The 24,646-nt window shown below is 43.5% G+C and overlaps 2 protein-coding genes across 3 annotated transcripts; one reads left to right on the top strand and one right to left on the bottom strand.

Annotated features, from left to right (window-relative positions):
• Positions 1 to 1,641: 1,641 nt before the first annotated feature.
• On the bottom strand, positions 1,642 to 5,348 carry PPCS (phosphopantothenoylcysteine synthetase). Its single transcript, XM_081146258.1, has 3 exons — positions 4,674 to 5,348; positions 4,418 to 4,521; positions 1,642 to 2,492 (listed from the first exon to the last, which is right to left on the bottom strand). The coding sequence occupies exons 1-3, from the start codon at positions 5,179 to 5,181 to the stop codon at positions 2,169 to 2,171; spliced, it is 936 nt and encodes a 311-aa protein (XP_081002384.1). The 5' UTR covers positions 5,182 to 5,348; the 3' UTR covers positions 1,642 to 2,168.
• Positions 5,256 to 24,256, top strand: ZMYND12 (zinc finger MYND-type containing 12). Of its 2 annotated transcripts, none has more exons than XM_081146256.1 (9): positions 5,256 to 5,416; positions 5,580 to 6,119; positions 11,963 to 12,104; positions 13,310 to 13,481; positions 14,389 to 14,558; positions 17,652 to 17,774; positions 18,767 to 18,878; positions 21,075 to 21,220; positions 21,884 to 24,256. In XM_081146256.1, the coding sequence occupies exons 2-9, from the start codon at positions 6,001 to 6,003 to the stop codon at positions 21,995 to 21,997; spliced, it is 1,098 nt and encodes a 365-aa protein (XP_081002382.1). In that variant the 5' UTR covers positions 5,256 to 5,416; positions 5,580 to 6,000; the 3' UTR covers positions 21,998 to 24,256. The 2 variants fall into 2 exon arrangements, with proteins under 2 accessions (XP_081002382.1, XP_081002383.1); XM_081146257.1 differs by having other exon boundaries at positions 5,262 to 5,416; positions 5,580 to 5,858.
• The last annotated feature ends 390 nt before the right edge of the window (positions 24,257 to 24,646 follow it).

Here is a 24,646-nt window from a genome sequence, read left to right as displayed (position 1 = left end):
GTTTCACATAGGATCCTTTCCGAAGCTCTGCCAGTTCTACATGCATTATCAGGACGGATTTTACCCCTTAGTTTCTAGAACTGCTTCAACCTCTACCTGGCACCAGAGCCCTTGCAAAGTTTTTCTCTCTCACCTAAAATGCTTACCACTATCACCTCAAGCCTACTTAACTCCTACTTCTCAGTTCAAGTATCACTTCCTCAGGGAAACATTCCTTGGGTCTCCAGCCTAGATCAAGTTTTTCCTCATTTGCTCATTGACTGGTGTTCCTTTTCATTCTTTCTTTCTTTGCTCACTTCCATTTGCTGTTTAAAAAAATAACAACAAACCTGGAATTTTAACATGTGTAAATACTGTTTAAGTGCTTGGAATGGAAACTAAACAGAATTTTAAAACACTTTAAGTACTTGCACGTAGAAAAGTGGTGGTTGTTTCAAGGATAACAAAACAGGGTAGGAAATGGTTCCCAAGAGAATAATTAAGGTAAAAACAAATGTTAAAATCACTTCTAGTTTTAATTCCACTTATCATCATTGTATATTCAACGATGACAGTAATCATCATCTGCATAAAGCTATAGATGTAGGGAAGAAAATCAACCTTTTACTTCCTATCCCTTCAGTACTGCAGCTACTGCTGACAGAACCTGTATTGCTTTTGAGGTTTTGCCCACTGGACCTGAAGTTAATTTACAATTTTTGTTTAATGGGATTGCTGCTTCCAGAACAGTCCTGATTACTGGTTATTTTTCTACTGCTCAAGGTCACACTTTCTAATTTAATGAATTATTTCAGTGCATCTTGGCACTTCTGTTCCAATCTTTTCAACTAAAGTTTATTGTACCTCTATTACCAGTCACCTTGGGTTCCTCTTCCACTCCATGAAACAGCATGAATTACATTTTAAATCAAATACTTGTGTGAAGCACAGTACTTATTTCTACCTAGTTATTAACGGTAGTTTTTCAAATTGCACTCTGGACCATCCTACGAATCATTTAGGGGATTTTTCTGGATTACACTTCTTGTGCACTCCCAACTGAAAGCCCAGGACTGAGAGAGCTTTAAAAATTTCTCAAGGATTCAGGGATCCAGCAGGGCACCAGCCCAATACTGCCTTGCTAGGTAAAGAAAAACAGTAATTGCAACCATTTATTGAGTGTGAATTATGTACCAGGCACCAAGCAAATGCTTCATCTTCAGTTTTATTTAATCCTCGCAACAAATGGCATTGTTTTGCACAGATTATCCCCATTTTATAGATGAGGAAACTGAAATTACGTCAGGTGTCTAAGTTTATAGAGCTATTAGGTGGTACAGCTTGGAGAGGTCAAACCTGGCTAAGATGACTCCAAAGCCCATACTCTTTACCACATTGGAATGCTTTCCTCAGGGTAGAGATTATCAATTGGCTCCTGCCCGGTTCCAGGTGGAAGCCCAGGTTCTCTCCCTGAAAAGCAGTCCTAAAATACTTGAAAGGTAAATTATTAACTCAAACATGGAGTGAATATAGGTCAAGAAAGCAAAAAGTAAAGTAGTGAGAAGCTTATCATTCATCAGGCAATCTGTCTTCAGGGAAAAGTCCTTCTCTCCTACTCCCATCTTTGATAAATCCCCAAAGAACAACACCCTTTCCACTGTCAGCTTTTGGGCACACACTTTATTGCACTTAATTTATATATCCATTTCCCAAACTAGACATGTTTATTCATCTTTTTAATCCTCATAATCATCAAGGCCTACCATATAGTAGGCCTCAACAACTATCTGATCTTCAAAACATGGCCACTCATGAATCCACAATCCACTTCATAGCATGAAGGCAGTTGATATTCAGGTCCCACACGTATATTTTAAGGAATATAATTCCCAATAAGCTCTTTTTTTAAGGGTGAGAAACAGCTCATGTTCACTTTCAAAATCAAGATGACATTCAGGTAAGTGTGTCAGGTGGGTCAGTCGTAGTTGCTTTGCTTTTGTTTTCATTTTTAATGAATATGAAATGACCTTTAAAAGACACAGAGCAAACCATATTTGCCTGCACACCACTCACTGCTTTTTCCCTTCATTTTCTCTGTCTTTATGAAAGCAAAGGATTTATTCTAGTTCTCACCATCTGTAAGAGCCCTGGTCCACTGAACAATTTTTGATCCTATAGTTTTTGATCCTTCAGTTTTTGTCTTGTATAAAAGTTGTGTGTCGAGACTGAAGATCATCTACTATCTTCTCTTCTATCTCCATGCCTTTTTCTATTTCTTCCTCTGATAGCAATAACTTAGTTTCTGAGTCTTTGGTTACAATAACCACAAAGGACCTTCGTGACTCAAGGATATTAGCCACCACCACTTGATGTCGATAAACTTCCAAAGCATTCCGTGCCCGATCAATTACAATAGAGGGGTTAGTCTCCAACTTAAAGGAAATTATAAATGCTTTCGGAGCCCAGTCTTTAACCAAAGGAGAAAGCATTTTTGGCACCATCTTCATTGTTATCTGTGTTGGAAAAAGAAAAGCTTAATAAGCAAACAAAGGTCACTACCTACCAGGTCAAGCTCACGGGAAACGAAGGAAGCAGGGGCTCAGATTTTTGGGTATGTCAATTTGTGAGATTTCTCATTGTCAAACTTTGCAAAGCGTATTAAATGATTAGCTTAAAAGCCTTGGCTCTGCCAGCCGGACGTGGCTCAGCGGTCGAGCATCCACCTAGGATCCAGGAGGTATCAGTTCGATTCCCAGTCAGGACACATGCCCCGGTTGCGGGCTCAATCACCGGTCGAGGGCATGAAGGAGGCAGCCAATCAGTGACGACTCTCTCATCATTGATGTTTCAACTCTCTCTCCCTCTCCCTTCCTCTCTCTGAAATCAGTAAAGATATATTTAAAAAAAAAAAAAAAAAAAAAGCCTAGGCTGTATGGGTTCGTAAGGATGCCTAATTTCAAGGCTTTACACATACTCTTGGGCAAATCATGTTTTATGAACCAGCCCTACTCTGACATCCTCTTCACCATTAACTGAACTCCAAGAACAGCATTACACTTTCTCAAACATCTCCCTTTATTTTTTAAGCCAAACCTGCAAATAAATGTAAATAATCTATTCATGAAAAAGTTACTTTGGCAGAAGCTCAAATAAAGTTGGGGTTTTAAGCCTCTCTGCCTAAAATATTTCTTGCACTGATAGAATGGCTATTCAATTCCATTTAAAAACTGTCACTTGTAACACATCTCAGCATTCAGAACTGATTTTCTTTCTTTTCATTTGATCAAAACTTCTACTATATACCATTCTCAATCCCTTCTAAAGGGAATGTTGAGTTGTTTTGCATACTTCCAAGACAGAACTAAAAAATACAAGATAAACTAAAGCTCCCAGAATTCAAATAGCGTGAAATCACTAATCATCAGACTTTCCCCTCAAAAAATTAGGAAGTGAGATAGGGATCACATACCCGTTCTCCAGTTTATTTTTCTCCTTAGCATTTATCACTACCTAACACAGTATGCATTTGACTTGTCTCCTCTGCAAAGTATAAGCAACACAAAGGCACAATTTATTGCTTTTCCCTGCTTTGCCTCCAGGTCCTACAACAGTGCCTGGCATGGAGTAGATACTCAACACACAAACATGTGTTGAAGAAACAAATGAACTATCCTACAAAGTCACTAAGTGCCCCCATAGGACTCGAGTTTCTCCTCTTTAAATTCTATTTTATCATCCAATAAATGACTAACAACTCCCTCGGGTTACAATAAGCCAGATCATCTCACATCTCAATCACACCCCTTCCTTAAACTAGAGCAGTAACCACTATCTAATCAACCCATGGTCTCCCACTCCGATTCACCTTTCATACTGACACCACATGTTCTCAAACAAAAACACTATCTCACTCTCCTACTTGTTTCCCTTGGCTCCACAGGATAAAAAGCCCAAGCTCCTTAAGAGGGAACAGAAAGTCCTCCATGAATTAAGCTGTTTCTTTTGCCCTCCATTTCCACCACTCTCCCCGCTCTCCCACCTTATGTTTTCAAACAACTTCAGTTCATAGTCACTGCCCCTTTCCAAATGCCAACTGTGTCCTCTATCCGCAATGACCTTCCCCACTTTGGTATACTCTGGGCTCATCTTTTAAAACTCAGTTCAAGTCATCTCCAGAAAGCCTTCCTTGACCTTCCAAGATTCACTCACCCATGCTCTGACTTCACTTTGACATTTGTCACTCTATATTGTAATTATGTCTGTGTCCAATTCCCTCACTAAATTGTGAAGTCCTTGAGGGAGAACAGTGTCTTACTCATCTCTGTATCCCTAGTGCCTAGCTCATATGAAATGCAGAAAGGTCATCTCCAGATCAAGAGGGAATTAACCCAAGATTGGTTACAGGGGATCAGATTTCTGGAAGAGAAGCGCCCATCACCTGCAGTGGGCCTCCAGATGACTGGATCTTGTGTTCAGGCATTTCAGAGACAGGAACATAGAAATCTGACACGGCCGCAGCCAGGTAAAACATCGCAGAAGGGCCTGCAAAGAAGCACAGGGTGTAATAAATGGGAACGGCTCCTTTTCAACTCAGGTTCCCCTGCTGTGAGAGACGTGGGTAACGAGGGTGCACGGGGCGAGTGTCTGGGGAGAAAGGCTCTGCCTGGGGGCCACCGAGGGGCTCCTACACGCACCTAGCGGGCTGAGCGCCTGGGCCGCAGCCTGCAGCAGATGCAAATAGTCCGCCAAAGTGGTGAACTCGACCGCCAGGAAGGTGCCGGCAGCCTCCGCCTGCTGGTAGCTCCTCAGAGCCGCGGCGAAGCCCGGGAGGGCGTTCTCCTCGACCTCCAGGCCCAGTACGCCCGCGGCGGCCGGGCTGCAGGGCCGCAGCGCCGACAGCCAGGCCTGGGGAGGGAAGCGGTGGGCAAAGGGGAAGGCGGAGCGAGCGCGGTACAGGAACAGGACCCCGTAGCCCGCGGCCAGGAAGGCCTCGGCCGAGGTGGCCCCGCGGCGCCCGCTGCTGAAGTTGTCCAGGAAGCGCACGGGCCGGGCTTCCAGCGGCACTTTGGTGCCGCCGGACGTCACTAGCACGACCCGTCTGCCCTGCGCGCCCAGGCGGGCGGCGAAGCGAGCCATAACCTCGGCGCAGCGCGTAGCCCCGGCGGGCTGGGGGAACTCGGCGACCAGGTCCGCTTCCGCCATGAATCCGGGCTCCCGCGCCTGCGCACGCCGGGGCCGCCCGCCCGGCCCTACCCTGGCGGCCAGCGCGCCGCCGCAGTGCGAGGCGGAGGTGCGCCGCGCCGCGCCTGGGCCGGCGCCGCTTTTCCCCGCGCCTGGACGGGCCTGCCGGTTCTGTCTCCCGCCCGGCGAAACTGACGCTGGGCAGACGTGGGCCGGCTGGCAGGCATCCGGAAAGGTCACAGCCCCCATTTCCCGGGTGCGGAACTGGCCAGGTTTGCCCCTTACAGGCCACCGTATGGCCCTTTCTGCCCTTAGACTCCCTGGAGTTAGATTGCTCGGCCATTTAACTTTTGGGTCGGGATTTGTGTGTCGGGGGGGATGGTTATCTTTCGCTTTTTCGGCATTTTTTTTTTTTTTAGCCCCCCCCCCCCGCCCGCCCCTCCCACACACTCCAGGCGAGAGTCAGGCCGCGCCGTCCCTCCCGTCCTTGAAGTGCTGGGAACGCCGTCGCCCCGCGGTGATCACGTGACGGCGGCGTCCAGCGTGTCGCCGGGCAACCGCCCTCGAGCCGACCCCGCCGGCTGCGCGATGGACGTGATCTACCCCCTGGCGGTGCCCAAGGGGCGCCGGCTCTGCTGCGAAGTGTGCGAGGCTCCGGCCGAGCGGGTGTGCAGGGCCTGCACGGTCACTTACTACTGGTAGGCCCTGGGGTGTGCCCCGGCGCCGCCGCTCCCCCTCTCCCCCCGCCCGGCTGCGCCTGGCCGCCCAGGAGGGGGTTTCAGGACGGGGGGCGGAGGACTTCTGCGCCCTCTTTGCGTCCTCTGTTCTTTCATTCATCAGATGTTTTTAATGAGCGGCTACTGTGTGCTCTGCACTGCGCTAGGTGCTTACGTCTCCGAGGGAACTCGGCAGACCATGTCCCTCCCTCAGAGAGCTAAACACATACTCGAATGCGACAGGTAGGTAAACAGTCAGGAAACAAGGTAGCTTCACAGAGGGGTAAATGCTGTCAGGACCAAGGAAATGCGGTGGGAGGTTGGGCAGATTGCCTCTCGGACGGTAGGCTGGGTCTGAAAGGGAAGTAGGGGCCGCCTGCCCCGAATGGCTGGGGGAGAGCGCGCAGGAAGGCTCTGAGAGGAGAGGCTCGGACGCGTCTGAGGCCTGGAAAGAAGGCTGGTTGTCTGTGCACCGCCAGGACGGCGAGCGTGTGGGAGGGAGGGCAGTACTGGGTGAGATCGATTTTCATTTATGCAGCGTAGCATCCCTTGACTTTTGCTTTAGATAGGGCCTGAGATAAAACACCTAGGTTGCTGACTTCCAGAAACCTAGGTCAGAGCAGGCGAGCTTGTCATTATAACACAAGATGAGCTTGTCATTATAACGATGGCAGTCATTATAATACCCCCTACATGACAAGTGCTGTCACTTAGGGTGTGCTGTTCCCTGGGACTTCTAAGGATGGAAGCTGGGTGATTGGGGCAGAGTCTGGGAAGGTTCTCTGAAGAAGCAACATTTGAGCTGAGTCTTGAAAGGTTAGTAGGAAGTTGCTAGGTGAGTGAACAATGAAGAAGGAAGCGTAGGACATTCCTGACATCCAGGACTGCCTGGCTGAAGGGTGAAAGAACAGAGTTTATTGAGAGCTGGGTAGAGAAGGTGGTAGCGGAGGGAGCAGTTCATTGATTTTTAAATTGTAATCCAGGACCCTTTAGCAGGTCATGAATAAGAAAATAATAGAGCCCTGGCCGGTGTAGCTCAGCAGGTTGGGTGCTGCCTCTGTGCCGTGCACTGAAAGGTTGCTAACCTAGCCAGATGCTGGACTGGACTGTGTAAATACGGAATGGAAACTCTGGACAGGGGCTCTGATCTTAGCTTTGCTGAAGAAAAATGGGACTTTTTCCATGGTGGGATGGAGGGAGATGGGATCTTGGAAACTCAGGGGTTTAATTCCACAGAAATAAAGCTTTCCACAATACCTCAATGTCCCGTGGGGGCCTCAGGAAATTCTTATTCCTGCGGCACCACAAGAACTCCATTTCCACCGGCAACAGGTGGAGACACGGAGGTGACCCCAGTGATAATACAACTACAGTAGAATGGAATTAGTAATTGATAACAAGGAAATTTGGGGAATTTACAAATGCATGGAAAAACACATTTTTAAATAACCAATGGGCTAAAGAAGAAATCACAAGAGAAATTGAGAAATGCTTTGAGATGAAAAAAGAACAAAAACACAACATACTAAAACTTACGGGATACAGTGAAAGCAATACTCTGAGGGAAATGTATAGCTGTAAACACATATGTTAAAAATGAAGGAAGATACCAAATCAGTAACCTAGCCTCCTGCTTTAAGAAACTAGAAAAAGAGGCGCAAACTCAACCCAAAGCTAGCAGAAGGAGGGAAATAGTAAAGATCAGAGCCTGAAGAAATGAAACAGAGAATAGGAAAGCAGAAGCAACAGAACCAAAAGCTGGTTCTTTAAAAAGATTTTTTTTTTAATTGGCAAATCTTTAGCTAGTCTGACCAACAAAAGAAGACTCAAATTACTAAAATCAGAAATGCAAGTGGGGCCCTAGCCAGGTTTCTCAGTGGTTGGAGCATCTACCTGCCCCGGGTTTGATTCCAGCCGAGGGCACATACCTTGGGTGCTGGCTTGATCCCTGGCCCCAGTCAGGGCAAATGCCGGAGGCAACCAATGGATATGTCTCTAGTCACATCAATGTTTCTCTCTCTCCCCTACTGTCTGAAAAGCGATGGAAAAAAAACAACAAAATGAAAGTGGGAGCATCACTACCAACTTTGCAGAAGTAAGAAATTATAAGAGAATATTATGTACAATTTTTGTATGCCAACAAATTACATAACCTAGATGAAATATATTCCTAAAGACAAAAACTGACTCGAAAAAAACAATGTCTATAACATCTAAAGAAATTTAGCGAGTAATCAAAAAATGTCCTACAAAGAAAAGTCCAGGACTAGATGACTTCACTGATGAATTTTATTTGTTTAAAGAAGAATTAACAATTCTTCACAAACTCTTCAAGAAATAGAAGAGGAAAGGATAATTTCCAATTTATTTTATAAGACCATTACCTTGATACCCAAACCAGACAAAGGCATCACAAGAAAACTACAGGGCAATATCCCTTATGAATAATGATGTAAAAACCCTCAACAAAATACTAGCAAACCAAATCCAGCAGTATATAAAAAGAATTATACATGATGACCAACTGGGATTTCTCCCAGGAACTTAAGGTTGGTTAGGCATAGAGATATCAATATAAGACACCATCTTAATAGAATTAAAGGACAAAATCCATGTGATCTTCTCAACAGATGCAGAAAAAGCACTTGACAAAACTCAACACCCTTTGTGATAAAAACACTTAACAAACTAGGAATTATAAAGAAATTTCTGTAACTTAGTAAAGGGCATCTTTGAAAAACCTATAAAACACAGAGCTAACATCATATTTAATAGTCGAAGATTAAACGTGTTCCCCTTAAAGTCAAGAATGAGACAAGAATTTGCTTTCACCACTTCTATTCAACATTGTACTAGAGGTTCTAGTTGGGGCAATTAGAAAAGACAGTGAAATAAAAGGCATCCAGCTTGGGGAAAAAAAAGAGCAAAAGTACCTCTATTTACATATGACAATCTTATAGTGAAAATCCTAAAGAACCCACAAAAACCCTCAAAACATTAGAGCTAATAAACGAATACAGCAAGGTTACAAGATTGCTATGCAAAAGTCAGTTGTATTTCTATATGATAGCAATGAGCTATCTGAAAGCAAAATGAAGAAAAACATTCCATTTACAAGAGCATCAGAAAAAGAGGGGAGAATGAATTTAACCAAAGTAGTACAAGATTTATACACTGAAAACTGCAAAATATTGTTGAAAGAAATTAAGACCTAAATAAAAGGAAAGGTATTCATAGATTGGAAGACTCAAGATAGCAACAGTCCCCAAATTGATCCCTATCAAAATTCCAACTGCCGTTTTTCAGAAATGGACTCACTGATCCTGAGATTCATATGAAAACTCAAGGGATCCAGAATAGCCAAAACAGTCTTTAAAAGGGACAAAGTTGGAGGACTCACACTTCTCAATTTCAAAATTTACTAGAAAGCTATAGTAATGAAGAAAGCGTGATACTGGCTTAAGGATAGACATGCAGATCAGTGGAATAGAGTCCAAAGTCCAGAAATAAGCACATCTATTGTCAAATGATTTTCAAAAAGGTTGCCAATAGATGTGCTTATTTCTGTACGTAGTTGTACATCTGTGTAATCTTGGATTAGGCAAGAGTTCTTGGGTACGACACCAACAGCACAAGGAACCAAAGAAAGACAGGTTAAACACCATCAACATTAAAAACTTTTGTGCATCAGAAAACAGAAGAAAGGGAGAAGACAGCCCATAGAATGAGAGAAAATATTTGCAAATCATAAATGTGATAAGGAGCTAGAATTCACAACATGTAAAGAACTCTTAAAACTCAACAATAAGAAGACAAAAGAACCAGTTAAAAAATGGGCAAAGGAGTCCTGGCTGTTGTGGTTCAGTTGGTTGGAGCATCATCCTATACACCGAAAGGTGGTGGGTTCAGTTCCCCGTCAGAGCACACACCCAGGTTGTGGGTTTGATTCCCAGTGAGTGCATGTGCCCAGGGTGCGGGTTCTATCCCCAGTCGGGGTGTGTATGGGAGAAAACTGATTGATGTGTCTCTCTCACATCGATGTTTCTCTCTTTTCCTTCCTCCCTCTCTAAAATCAATAAGAACATCCTCGGGTGAGGGTTAAAAAAATTTTTTTTAGCCCTAGCCTCTTTGGCTCAGTGGTTAGAGTGTCAGCCCGAGAACTGAAGAGTCCTGGGTTCAATTCCAGCCAAGGGCATGTACCTCTGATGCAGGCTTGATCCCTGGCCCCTGTCGGGGTGCATGCATGAGGCAACTAATAGATGTGTCTCTCTCACATGGATGTCTCTATCTCTCCCTCTTCCACTCTCTCTGAAAAGCAATGGAAAAAGTATCTTCTAGTGAGGATTTAAAAAAAAATTTTTTTTAATGGGCAAAGGATTTGAATAATCATTTCTTTAAGGAAGACATATAAGTGGCTAGTCAGCACCTGAAAAGATGTTCAACATTAGTAGTCATTGGGGAACTGCAAAATAAAACCACAGTGATACACCACACACACTAGGAAGGTTATAATAAAAAAGACAGAAAATAACAAGTGTTGGTTGGGAAGTAAAGAAAATGGAATCCTTATACACTACTGGTAGGAATGTAAAATGGTACAGCTTCTGTGGAAAACAGTTTGGCAGTCCTCAAAAATTTAAACATATAGTTACTATATGAACCAGCAGTTCCACTCTTAGGGATACACCCGAGAACTGAAAACATTTGTTCACACAGAGGTTTAAACACTAATGTTTATAGCAGCATAATAGCCAAAAAGTGGAAACAACCCAAGTGTTCAACTAATGAATGTATAAACAAAAAGTAATATAGTCATACAATGGAATATTATTCAGTCATAAGAAGGAATAACATTGATACATGCTGCAACTCAGATGAAACTTGAAGACATACTAAATGAAAGAAGGTAAACACAAAAGTCATATTTTATGCAATGTCCAGAATAGGCAAATACATAGAGAAAGTAGATTAGAAATTCTGAGCATTACATGCGTAGAAGGACAAATGAGAGCTACTGCTAGAGTGAATGGAGTTCCTGGCTGATGAAAATGTCCTGGAATTAGATAGGGTGATGGTTACACAACCTTGTGAGTATATATATTTTAAAAACACAATGAATTGTACACTTTATAAATTATATATTAATTTTAAAATGTAAAAAAACACAAAAACCCATGACTGGAGGAAGGGTCAGATCTAGGTAATAGATTCGGGAATTATTTATAGAGGCAATTATTTAAGGAATGGGAGTGGATACTCTGTAGGAGTGCTGCCCAATCGAATTTTTCTGCAGTGATGCAAATGCTCTACATCTGTGCTGTCTAATTGAGTATTTAAAAATACTAAATATGCATGTAAAACAGTCAGAAAAGCTGTATACCAAACTGTCACAGTGCTTCCCCTAGAGAGCTAAGAAACAGCTGGCTTTGGAGCACAGGCTTAGCGTAACTGCTTAATCTCTGTGCTTCTTTACCTTTAAAACAGTAATAACAGATTTTGTTCTGTTTTCAAAAGTTAACGAAATGCAAGACCACCTGCTGCCCCGCTGGGTTTGGGCGGCATTTGCAGTGTGTTCTGTGGGAAGCATCCCCAGGAGCGCAGAGGGCAATGCAAGTGGTGCTCTCCAGTCATGCAACATGAGGGCTCTGTTGATAGGAAAGCGTCTCCTGGAGTTTCACCAAATGCAAGTTCCTTTCTCTTCCCCAAGAGAAAGACTCTCAAATCCCTCAGCTTCAGACTTCAGTATTTTGAAAATGACCTTAGAACAATGCAGATTGAAAGCTGTGCTTGTTATTAATTAAGCGCAGAGTCGCCACAGCATCACCACGTGGCTTCGGACTGTGAACCTGTGCCTGCGGAAAGGCCATCCTTCACCACCCCTCTCCCACCCCTCTTCGACATGCGCTTTCCACCATCAAATAATCAGATGATGGAGTAGAGATTTGTGCCGAAATGGCTTCGGGCTCCCTGCCTGGTTTATGTCGGGCTTCCTTTCCTAGTTTCTAGGGTGAGGCCAGGAGTAGAGCCAGTAGACTCTGAGGTCAGGCCTAAACTAAAGAGAATGAAGTCCATGTTTTTCTTGTCAGTGGTGTGGTTCATCAAAAAACTGACTGGGACAGCATCCACGAGAAGATCTGTCAGCTCTTGATTCCGCTGCGCACTTCCATGCCCTTCTACAATTCAGAGGAGGAGCGGCAGCATGGCCTCCAGCAGCTGCAGCTGCGGCAGGTAGGCCCTGCGGACAGTTCCAGGCTCACTCCTGGGTACAGCGAAACTGCCCAGGAGAAAGGGTGCTAACTGTAACCTCTGTGAGGGCAGAGACTTGGTTTTGTGTCTTTAAGTTCTCAGTACCGTTCACTCAGTCGTTCCCCACATAATTCCTGAGTATCTGCTGTATCAGTCGCCTTGGGCTGCCATAACAAAATACCATAGACTGGGCCGCTTAAACAACACTTATTTTCTCACAGTTCAGGAAGCGAGAAGTCCAAGATCAACGATAGGTGTTGGCAGGTTTGTGTTCTTCTGAGGCCTCTGTCCTTGGATTATAGATGGCTGCCTTGCTATGTCCTTGCATGGTCTTTTCTCTGCACACACATCCTTGGTATCTTTTTGTGTTCAAATTTCTTCTTATAAGGACACCAGTTAGATTGGATTAGGGGCCATCCTAAAGGCCTCATTTTAAATTAATCACCTATTTAAAGGCCCTATTTCCAAGTGCAGTCTCATTCTGATGGACTAGGGGTTAAGCCTTTAACATATGAATTTTGGGGGACAAAATTCAGCCATAATACCCATATATGCCAAGTACTGTGATGAGAGCCAAGGCCCATAGTAGGAGGTCAACAATGATGTGTGAATATATAAAGGAGTGAATAAATACAGGAGATTAGGAAAACTATTATGGCATTGATAGCATTTCTTTTCTTTCTTTTTTTTTTTTAAAAAAGCCCTTTATAAGACATAAATCTCAAAGCACCAGATCCCTCAATTTCAGTGTTGTGACACTTTGAGAGTGGCCTTGGAACAACGCAGAGTTAAAGTTGTTTCTGATATTAGCTAAGCAGATAACTCCAGAAGGAACATTCTCTTCAAATTAACTCAAACAGAAAGGCAGAAAGTTCTAGATAGTCCTGAGGCATGACAGCTTTGTTAAACTAAAATTTTATTATTCACTTAATAATTTTCTATTGAGCACTTATTTATGCCAAGTACTAAACTAAGATGAAAATACACTTGTTCCTGGACCTTAAGGAACTCTGTCCAGAGTTTGCCTTTTTGTGTCACCTATTTTGGGTCTTGTGACCACCTTAATACAGGCAGGCTCACTACGTGCCTGGTTCATTAGGTACTGGCCTCATCTCCAGGTGTACCTATATCCAGCATTGTCTTTTACCTTTAGACTGTCTCAGGTGGTCTAGTTTTTTCTTCCACAGAAGCATTTGATTGAATTCTGCTACACCGTAGCCCAGAAATATATCTTTGAAGGGAAGCATGAAGATGCTGTCCCAGCAGCTTTGCATTCTCTTCGCTTCCGCATGAATGTGTACGGCTTGAGTTCAGTAGAGCTTGTGCCTGCCTACCTGCTGTTGGCCGAGGCTAGCCTTGGTAAGTGGAACTGACTGGAGACCCCCCTGGAATCTTTAAGAAGTGCTATATTGGGTCATATCAGTAGCCATAGAGTCTTGCCTTGGCAGTGGCACCAAGACACCTTTTGTGGAAGAGCAGGGTTGCTGAAAAGTTTGGCAGAAGGTGGGGAAGGAGATGTCATGGACTTTTGGCTACAACTGACAGAAATCCACTCTAGCTGGCCTAAGCAAAAGGAAGACATTTATTAGGATGCTGTACTGTCCTAAGGGAAGTGAAGTTTCATGAGGTACTAGAATCAGAATGCTGTAACAATCTAAGGCTGGTACTTAAATATACATATAATTCACCTACCATAAAATCCACTCTTTCAAAGTATAATTCAGCAGTTTTAATATATTCAGAAGTTTGTGCAACCATCACTACATTTAGTCCCAGAACATTTCAGTCAAACCAAAATGGAACTCCATACCCATATTAGCAGTCACACCCTGTTTTCCCAAACCCACATTTCCTGGCCATCACTAATCTACTTTCTGTCTCCATGGATTGGCCTATTATGGACATTTCCTATAAATGGAATCATACAATATATGGCCTTTTGTGTTTGGCTCCTTTCACTTAGCATAGTGTTTCCAAGGTTCATCCATGTTGTAGCGTGTGTCAGTACTTCATTCCTTTCTATGACTGAATACTATTCCACTCATGGATATGGATAGACCACATTTTGCATATCTACTCATCACTTAATTGGTTCTATTTTTTTTGGCTATTATAATTAGGCTGCTGTGAACCTTAGTGTACAAGATTTTGTGTGTCAATAAATGTCTGAGTTAATGAATGAATGAGTGAATGCATGCTGACATATTTCATCATGTGTTTTCTTGCCAGGATATGAATTATAACCTCCTTTCCTTCTTTTGGACAGGTCTGGGCCAGATCGTCCAGGCTGAAGAATATCTATCCCAAGCCCAGTGGACAGTCCTCAAATCAACTGAATGTTCTTATGCCACCCACTCTTTACTGCATCGGAACCTGGGACTTCTCTTTATGGCTAAGGAAAACTACGAGGAAGCCCGTTATCATCTGGCCAATGATGTAAACAATCTAAATTATAACATCTGAATATTTCTGAGACTAACGCTCAGTTCAGTTTTTATTTAAACTGAGCATTTCTTTATAAATTTTTTTGTCTACAGCTGGCTTGCGGGGTATTAGAAAGAGCACAATTTTAACAACCTGAGTGCAAGTTGTTAACTTCCTGGCTGTGCAACCTTGGCCAGGCCACGTCATTTCCCTAAGCCTCAGTTGCTCTGAGGATAATAAAAGGAGGCAGAACTGTGTACTGGTTGAGAGAAGGGCTTTACTTCTAGTCCCAGCTCTGTAGTTTGACCAGCCACATAGCCTTTCATCACCTGTAAGACAGAAATCAAAGAATGGTCTCTACCTCATTGGGTAATTGCAGAGATAAATAATAGGACAATACGTGTGCAGCACTTAGGCTATTATTTTTGTAAATGACATCACTGTCTCTACTTCAGAGTGTGGTTATTAAGTTTCAATGAGCTAGTGGTATCTGAAAGTGCTTTATAAACTACAAAACTCTGTGCAGATGTTAGATAGGATGATGAGGGTGGTGACTGAGCGGCTCTTCCAACATTTCTGAGGTTTCTATTAGGATTTCAGTACTGGACAATATTACCAGAGACAACAGTTCCTACGCCTGAAATCGGGATGAGGTTAGGGTCAGACCGTGGTCTTCATGCAGGTTGGTTCTCTCTGCAGCCTCTCCCCTGGGCAACCCTCCCTCTGGTTGGCTGCCACTGCGCAGTGCCCATAGGTGCAGTGCAGACATTCTTGTGCTGAATAGTCTCCATGTTCCCTCACTCCAAATCCATTTGCTGCCCTGCCCTGCCCCCTATGGACTACGCAACCTGGACTCCATTGCTCTGGCTTTGGTCTGGAAACAGGTATGGCTGGGGACTGGAGGTTAAGAAGAGAGAGAGGTTGGGTCTTTATTCTTTCTGCCGCCTTTCTGCCCCACCCCAGTTCTGGCAGGGACACTTCCTCTGTGGCCATGACTAGCTCTTACTGGGCCCTGGTACCCCGCTTTCTTCACTTGCTTTTTCAGGAGTTGGAATGGTAATCATTCCTTGCTGTTGATAATCCCCGGTGCCTCTCTAGCTCTTGTTGGTTCCTTCCACACCTCTGTAAAGAATTCTTTTCATTAGACTATCTTCAGGAAATAATTTTGAGGATGCCATGAATTCTTCACCTGTTTCTCTACACAAATAGACTCTACAGTCTCTGACAAATTAAGCAGAGGCTCATTCTGTCTTGAGTTGGGCCACACTGTTAAGAACTAGATCAAGCTCCAGATTCCTCAGCCTAGCTTTAAAAAAACAAAAACACCACAAAAACAAAACACCGACCACAGCTTTATTGACACATACCATAAAACTCACCCACATAAGCATATAATTTAGTGATTTTTAGTTAGCTTACAGAGCTGTGTAGCCATTAGCACAACCCAGTTTTAGAACATTTTGATCATCCCAAAGAGACTCCTCATATCCATTTTTAGTCATTTCTCATTCTCACCCCTGTCACGGGACAGGGACTGGCCAGAGCAGGCCTGCCTCAGGACAGCCTGTGGTGTGTGGGTTCTTGACTTTGTGTGGGAAAGAGTTCACAATACAACTCTAGGTGATTTTGAGAATGCGTTTATTAAAGCTGGGGACAGTGAAACAAAGGAAGGGCTTAGGGTAGAAGAAGCAACAGGAGAGAGCCCAGGTGGGGCTGTTTTGGCTCACTAGAAAGTCAGAGCAAAGGGAGGTCTCAGACACAGGATCAAGGGGTAAGCCCAGAACAAGCTTCCGCCGCCCACTGCTCCCCTGGTTGCAAGTCTTGTGGGCACCCTGAAAGTTTAGGAGGAAATAAAAAGTTCATACCTGAGAAGGGGCATGGGCGTGCTCTAGAGAAAGCACCCATTGGGTATTTTTCTTGGGGTGTGTGTGTATTTTTCTTCTGTGGGCGAGAATCTTAGGGGAGGATTTCAGCAGAATATTCATCAACTTTCCAGGTGTGTTTTTAATATGCTGATGCATCAAAATGAATGTATAGGGGAGTTTGGTCTGCTTTACTGTTTTACTTTTATCTTGGGTCTGTCTGGCTCTAATCGGGTTTTTATTTTTTGTGTCCTCTGACTTTATCCATCCTTGGGTTTAACTGGCACAGATAGGATTAAGTGCATTCTCTGGTTGGGGAGGAGAGGTATAAACCATTTGCTCTCATGTCCTTGGTTAGGGAAGATAAGGTCTTGCAATTCACTAGTTGGCTGTAAGTTGTTCAAATTGTTTGGCCTTGTTTAATGATCTTGTCTCAGTTTCCCCATCCCACTTGCCCAGGAATTTTCCTGGCTTCTTACTATCCTGCCTCACCCCCAACCCCAGGCAGCCACTTTCAGTTTCTCTAGATTTATTTATTTCTGGACATTTGATATAAACAGAATGATAGGTGTTTTTTGTCATCTGACTTCTTTCACTAAGCATAATTATTTTGAGATTCATCCACGTTGTGTGTATAAATACTTCATTCCTTTCATTGCTGAGTAGTCCATCATCTGAATCTACCACGTTTGTCTAGCCATTCCTCAGTCGAGGGACATTTGGGTTGTGTCCACTTTTGGCTATTATGAATAATGCTGCTAGGAATATTTTTGTACAAGTCTTCGTGTGGACACGTGTTTTCATTTTCTTGGGTATATACCTAAGAATGGAATTGCTGGGTCTTGTAGTAACTATATGTTTAACTTTCTGAGAACTGCCAAATTGTTTTCCACAGAGGGTGCATCATTTTATAATCATACTAGCAGAGCACGAGGGTTCCATTTTCTCCACATCCTTGATAATCCTTGTATTCTGCCTTTTTGATCATAGCCATTCTAGTGTGTGAGAAGTAGTTTCTCATTGTGGCTTTATTTTGCATTTTTGTAATGACTAAAAATATTGAATATCACTTCTTACGCTTATTAGCCATTGGTATATGTTCTTAGAGACATGACTATTCGGACCCTTTGCCCATTTTTAATTGGGGTGTTGTAAAAGTTCTTTATTCTGAATACAAGTCTTTTTATTAGATATATGATTTGCAAAGAGAACGCAAGTACTCCCCTTCCTCCTTCTGCTATAGATTTATTTTGCCAGTTGTGCATTTGGAACAGAGGACATCAGGACCTCAGGAGGCTACTTTCACCTGGCTAATATCTTCTATGGCCTTAATAAGTTGGACCTGGCAGATACGCTGTACACCAAGGTGAGCTGGGGTATATGGGAGCTGAGCCTTGACACTTAGGCCTTGTGTCTTACAACCAGTGTCAGATCATTCATGAGAAATTTGAAACACAATGAGATAAAGTGACTTGCACAAGTTTACGTAGCCTGATATATGATATATTCCAATTTTTTTCTTCCTGTTTCTCCACTACCAAAATAGATCAGTCCTTAGAATCTGTAGGACAATTAACAAATAATAAGTGAAGGGTCAGTATGAACCAAACCCCTCCAAATAGATTGCCATGTGCTCTATAATACCCATAGGAGCCAGATAATGTGGGCATATTGAAGTATGTGATAGAGAAGGAGATGAGGTTTTCAAGGGCAAATTGTTGCTAAAAGGTCATATGAAGGGATCGAAAAATATGAGTGCACTTTGAAATTTCCGTGTTTGTGTGTGAAAGATTTTAAACTGTTTCTAATATGTTAAAATGTTGGTTATATTCATAGAGTAACACCTTACTTAGCAAGCAACTGTTTCTGTGTGTGATGCAGGCTCTCGTGCTGTGACTGCTTATTCGTATTGAGGCCCGCTTATGAGGAAGAGGCACTGGGGTGTAGCTCAAAAGAAATGAGCTTCAGAATCAGACAGACTTGAATTTAATTGCTGGCTGTGCCACCTAGCAGCTCTTGCCAGAAGTCATGGGATCTTAACATCTCGGAGCCTCTGTTTATTTCTCTGTAAAATGGGAATAAGAATGTGACCTCAGTTGGTTGTATGTGTGCTCAACAAATGGTAGCCATTGTTCTTAGACCCTATCAGGGCGTTCCCCAGATCAGCCACATGCCCTGTGCAGCCCAACACTTGTCACACTCACTTTGGCTCCTAAGGCTCCCCCTGCCTCCAGGCACAGTGAGAGAGGGAGTCTGTAGACTGTCAGGAAACCTGGCCTGAGGTGCTGGCCTCCCAGCTGGCTGGTCCAATGGCTGAGACCTGGCCTTCTTGTCTGATTGCATCTTCTTTCCCAACAGGTCTCTGAGATCTGGAATAAATATTTGAACAATCGCTATCAAGTCCTCTCACAGGCTCGCATCCAACAAATAGATTTACTGGGCAAACAATTTGAGACTGACACTGGCTTGGGTAAGTGGCAGTTCTCCCTATGAAGCAGAGCAGTGACTTCCTCTCAATCCACGGGCCTTGTACCGAAGAGGGAGAGCTGCTGTACCTGTCATGGAGCACATGCCATCTCCCCATCTTGGTTATGAGGAAACTGAGACAAGGGAGCAAAGGGATTTTACCAGAATTCAGGTTCCTAGCATCACACACAGCCTTTCAGGGGACATACTTGGAGAAAAAAAGACCCTGCCAGGGCCCACTGTGGTTTCTGCAGAGCATCCATTTCTTATGTGTTATCCTTCCAAGGCACATAAGCCAAGGCAGACTCAGCACAGAAGTCGCATTACTCAGTGGTCCTGGTGCCTTACCCTCTTCCTTTACTGGACAGTGAGCTCCTCAGTGGGAGCACCATCCCCAGGCTCAGCAAAGGGCCAAGTGTTGAGTAGCCCTGTACAATATCATTACCTCTGAGATAATAAAGAGACAAGGGATCTAGTTTGTGCTAAAAAAAAAAAGACATACAGTGTAGTTGGTGAGACAGAGCCTATTTGAGAGACCAAAAGAAAATTTCTCTGAGTACAGATTATATTATAAGCCGAACCTCAGAACAAAGGGTGACGATGGTGTTGAAGAGGGGAGACTTCTTACAGGAGAGGTTTTGAGTTAAGGTTTAAAAAGTTGGTTACTTTTGCCCTGGCCATTTTGGCTCAGGGGCTAGAGCACTGGCCTTCAGACTGAAGAGTCCTGGGTTCTATTCCCTGGGGAACATGCAGGAGGCGACCAATCAATGTGTCTCTCATATTGATGTTTCTCTCTCTCTTTCCCTCCCTCCCTTCCACGCTTCCTGAAAAACAATGCAAAAAATATCCTCAGGTGAGAATTAAAAAAAAAATTAGTAACTTTATTGAGCTTTCTTTTATGATAAAAGTGGTTCATGTTAAAACAGAAAACTTGGAAATCAGATATCCAAAGATAGCCAACCTTAACATAATGGCATATATCCTTTCTGTCTGTTTCTCTGAGCTTAACACCGTAAGTCCTCACTTAATGTCTTTGATAGGTTCTTGGAAACTGACTTTAGGTGAAATGATGTATAACAAAACCAGTTTTATGGTAGGCTAATTGATATAAACGAGTTAATTTCCTATGGCACATTTCTGGTCACAAAAACATCACCAAATTCCTAAATAAATACCCCAAACACTTCCATTAAACTCTGAAATAAATGTGACCTATACATACATTTAAGCAAGATTAATAAAAACAAGTGAGGTAATTCTTTTCTGACCTGCTCATTCCAGTTCAAGGTCGCAGGTGACTGGAGCCTATTCCTGCAGCTCAGAGCTCAAGGTGGGCATTCACCCTGGACACGATGCCCTTTCATTGCAGGGCCACTCACACACACCCACACTCACTCAGACTGGGACAGTTTAGACACACTAGTCACCTAATGTCCACATCTTTGGGCCGTGGGAGGAAAACTGAGGACCAGGAGAAAACCGGTGCAGATACAGATGTGGGGAGGACGTGCCAACTCCACACAGAGAGTAGCTCTGGCTGGAAATCATTTTTTTTTTCTTCCTCTCAGCAAATAACATTTAATGAAACAATGTTATTTGGGATTTGCTATACTTAAAAAAAATGCTTTTAAGTATCTGGCCCATAATAACTCATAATAGGTCAATAAATGGTGAATGAAGAAGAACCAAAAACTACTGGGGGAAATTGTAAACAGCCTCCCCAGGGAAAGCAGAAAGGCTATTGCTAAACATCTTTGGATTTGGGGAGTAAGAATGAAGATGCTGCAGCTGCAGGGAGCCCCGCTCCTCCTTTTGCTATAGAGTGGAAGCTTAGTTGGGCCCAAGGAATCCCACTGTGACAAATTCCGTGTATTTGGGAGCCTGGGAGACCTAATTAAGGACTCTGAAAGAGAGAAAGCTTAGCAACATTGGGACTGAGCACTTCTTTAGGTTACTCTGATAATGACTGCTAGGCAAGGCTGGGGAGCTGCCTGGAACTGTGCAGCTTCCTGCTCTACCTGTGGCAGAGGTCCAGGTGCAGAACTTGCTCTGCTTTGTGCTTCCTCCACCGGTGTCCCTGTGAGGAGGCTTCAGAAGGCCAGGTGCCCTCGCAGCTCAGTGCTTACCCCTGAGGGATAAGCACCCCTGAGACTCAGCTGCCCCCCAGCACCTGTTTCTTCTTCCCTGCTTTCCACTGCAGATGAAGCCCAGGAAGCAGAAGCCATTCGGATCCTGACTTCAATCTTAAACATTCGAGAAGCTACATCTGACAGAGCTCCCCCCAAAATTGTCTTTGTTCTGAAAATCCTGGTCATGCTTTACTACCTGATGATGAATTCTTCAAAGGCAAGTTTCCCTAGAAAAGTAGCATGTCTAAAACGGAGGCAGAAATTCCTCTAGTTGAATCCAGCTGCGACTGACCAACTGCATTAGCTTTTGCCCTAAGAGTAAGCCCTCACTCCAGAAAAGTTTGGATGCTCATGACAAGTTTTATTTGTTGAGTCCAGCCTGCAGAGTGGAAACTGGAGTGTCTTCTTCCCTCACGGGGGCCTTCCCAGAGTTGCATAGGTAAACTGAGGCGGGGGCAGTGCTCGGAAGCCTGAAGAGCAGGAGGGCTCTGGGGAGTCCTCGCAGGAACAGAGTAGGAGCTTTAACTGCACTCAGTGAGTTCCCCCAGGATGGCAGTTTAATTGTGGCCCTTGTCATCTCTCTGCCTCCCAATGTTGGTTCAAAGGGCCCTAAGTAAGATCCTGCAAAGATCTCACTTTGCTTAGAAGGTGCATTTAGTTTGTCCAGGTGGCTTTTTCTGGTGTCCCCTTCCCCACCCAGCATACGTGTGGCTAGCTCTAAGGACCCAGTGTGTGTTCACGCGTTTCCGACAAGAGCTCAGTGGCTGGTGTGAGAAGCTGATGGGTCCTTTCCCATGTTTCTGGGATAAGCACAGATGGGGCTTCCCAATGTAATGCTTCCCTGTGACAACTTCCTTTTGTCACTGTAATTCTATTCCAGGCACAAGAATATGCCACGAGAGCCTTCAATCTAGCTAAAGAACAACAGCTCGGTGTCCGTGAGCAAAACAGCATTCAAGAATTACTGAATCTCATCTCAGCTGAAGAAGCTTAGCCCATTCACTAGTGACCCATGGGTTCCGCGTCAGGGCCCATTCACGGGACTGTTGAACATCTAATACATTCCAGCCTCACACAACTGCTTTGAGGTGCTATGAATTGCTGATGTTCCCACCCTCCTCCCCTGGGACTTCACATATAGTGTGTTTTTATTCTTGCCCCACATATGAGAGCTTTGGGTATAGAAATCAGTAAAACTTGTTTATCATGACTTTTGTACTTGGTTTATCATGACTCTGTACAACTTTGAGTAATGTGCTGTCAGCTCACTAATATGGTACTTATAATTAAAGTGTGAATAGTTTATCATATTTCCCAGAAGTCTCCCAGCGATGCATGTTCCATAGAGCTTTGCCAATAACGGGGGTGGGGAACAAGCTGTATTGGAGCAAAGTTTCCCTGTTCTACTGGAATGAAGTTAGCATTAATCTGAGGTAGTTTGTGATTAAAATGTCCATTATAATTCCTAGAGCAGTCACTAAGAAAATTACTCTAAAAATAGTTTAAAATCAACAAGGGAATTAAAATATACTAGAAAAGATTCACTTCATGCAAAAGAAGGCAGTGAAGGATAAATAGAGGGGCAAGAAGGACATGAGATATAGAGAAAACAAATAGCAAAATGCAGACATGAATCATAGGTCTTTGCCAGAGAAAGCCCCTGTGCCATGCAAGGAGCCCCAGTGCAGATTGGCAGAGCTACCATTCCAGGCTGGTGTGTTTCTCTTCCTTAGACAATGACTGGAAGCAGACGTGAGCCATCCCTACAGTCTAGGGGAGAAGCCCTCTGAAAGGCCCCCTGAGATGCAGAGGACGGAGTGCAGGCCTCGCCCTCAGATGTGCCTGGGTCCAAATCCCAGCTCTCTCACGTAATAGCTTTGTGACCTTGATCTCCCCCATAACGTCATTCGTCGTTGTTGTAAAATGGCCTAGATGTGACCATGGCTGTATCAGCTTGTCCCCTGGACGACTGTGGTCACTTAGCATATCTCGTTTTTTTAGCTCCAGATTTGTCAAGCAGCCTGCCCATTAGCACAGTTTGCCTCGTGGGTAGATTTGCCCCAGGGAGAGGATATGCAATTCAAGGACCTGTCAGAGAGTTTTATGTTCCTCGCTGTAAATTATTTCTCTCGGGTACATGATAAAAACAGGTCAGCTGGGCCGCCCTACCCTTCAGGTCTCGGTAAAGCCTGCTGGGGCCCCACTGCCAGCTCCATCCCCACTCGGGGCCTGCAGGAGGCAGCTGGTCCCTGACGACTCTCTCATCATTGATGTTTCTCTCTCCCCCCCCCCCTTTGAAATCAATAAAGATATATTTAAAAATAAAATACAAAATAGAAGTTTAGTGAAGATTTGAGGGGAGGGAGGAGGATCAACACCTCTTAGCAGACAAGTTAAAAGAAAGTGTGAGAACCTCCCTATTCTAAAGAAGTCCTTGAAGTCTACTTCATTAAACTCTGCTTCTCTCCTTTACTATATTCATTGCCCTTTCTCTTTTCCCCCCTCCGTTATCTATTCTCTGTTCTCTCTACGCCTGAATTCTTGTTCATGAATCCTTCCCCACTGAGTAAGTTTATAAAATTATTGTTTAAATTGTTTAACTGTATTATTCCTATTGACTGCTTTTCCTCTTCTTCATGTCTTAGTAATTTAATTTTCAGTCTTTCTGCTCTTCTAACACTTGCATATAGGCTATACATTCTCCTCTAAATACTGCTTTAGTTGATCCCACATACTTTAAACTTCAGCAGTTTTCATTTTGTTCTAAATATGTCTTAATTTTCATGACTCATAAGTCATTTAGGGTATGATTTTTAATTTCAAAAAGAAGGTGACTTCTTGTTGTTTTCTAGCTTAATTTTATTGAGGTCATAAAATATGCTGTATGCAATTTTGATTTTTAGGAATTGGTTGGGATTTGCTTTATGGCCGAGGATATGGTCAATATTTGTAAATGATCTGTGTGGGCTGGAAAAGAATGGTGTTATTGGGCGCAGTGTCCTGTATATGTCTGTTAGGTCAAACTTGTTCATATTGTCAAATCTTGCATATCCTTGCTGAATTTGTTGTTTAAATCTGAGAGAGGCATATAAAATTCATCCAATATGATTACAGATATATTTATTTCTCCTACTTCTGTCAAATTTTGCTTGTTATTAGGCAAGTACACATTCAAATTTTATATTTTACTAATAAACATAAAGAATGAAATCTTTATATTTTATATAATAAAGTACTTCTCTCTATCTCTAGTAATGCTTTTGACCTTAGAGTCTATTTTGGTTTCATAGTAGCACAGTACACTTATTTTCTTTTGGTTGGGTTGCTTGATCAGCGAGGCATCCCCACTTACCTCTGCTTCAGCATTTATCTCTGCTTCGAGGGGGAAGCCAGGAATTACAGTATCTCTTCCCTTTTATGATTCTGGATGAAATTCAGCCAGTGAGGGGGCAACTGCACAAGATTTGGAAGCTGGATGAGGAACAGCCATTAATCTTCCAGAGAATCGCCCACTGTTGCTTTCTTGAAAGCAGATTTCCTGTGAAAGCAGCTTGCTGACCTTTGCTACCTGATCTTTATCACCCAGTCATTTCAGAGACTGTGTAGGCCTCTAATTCCCTGTATTAAATACATCTCTTCACTC

Source organism: Miniopterus schreibersii, assembly GCF_964146895.1.
Source record: "Miniopterus schreibersii genome assembly, chromosome: 8".
Classification (NCBI taxonomy): Eukaryota; Metazoa; Chordata; class Mammalia; order Chiroptera; family Miniopteridae; genus Miniopterus; species Miniopterus schreibersii.
This window is presented reverse-complemented; position numbering and strand designations above follow the sequence as displayed.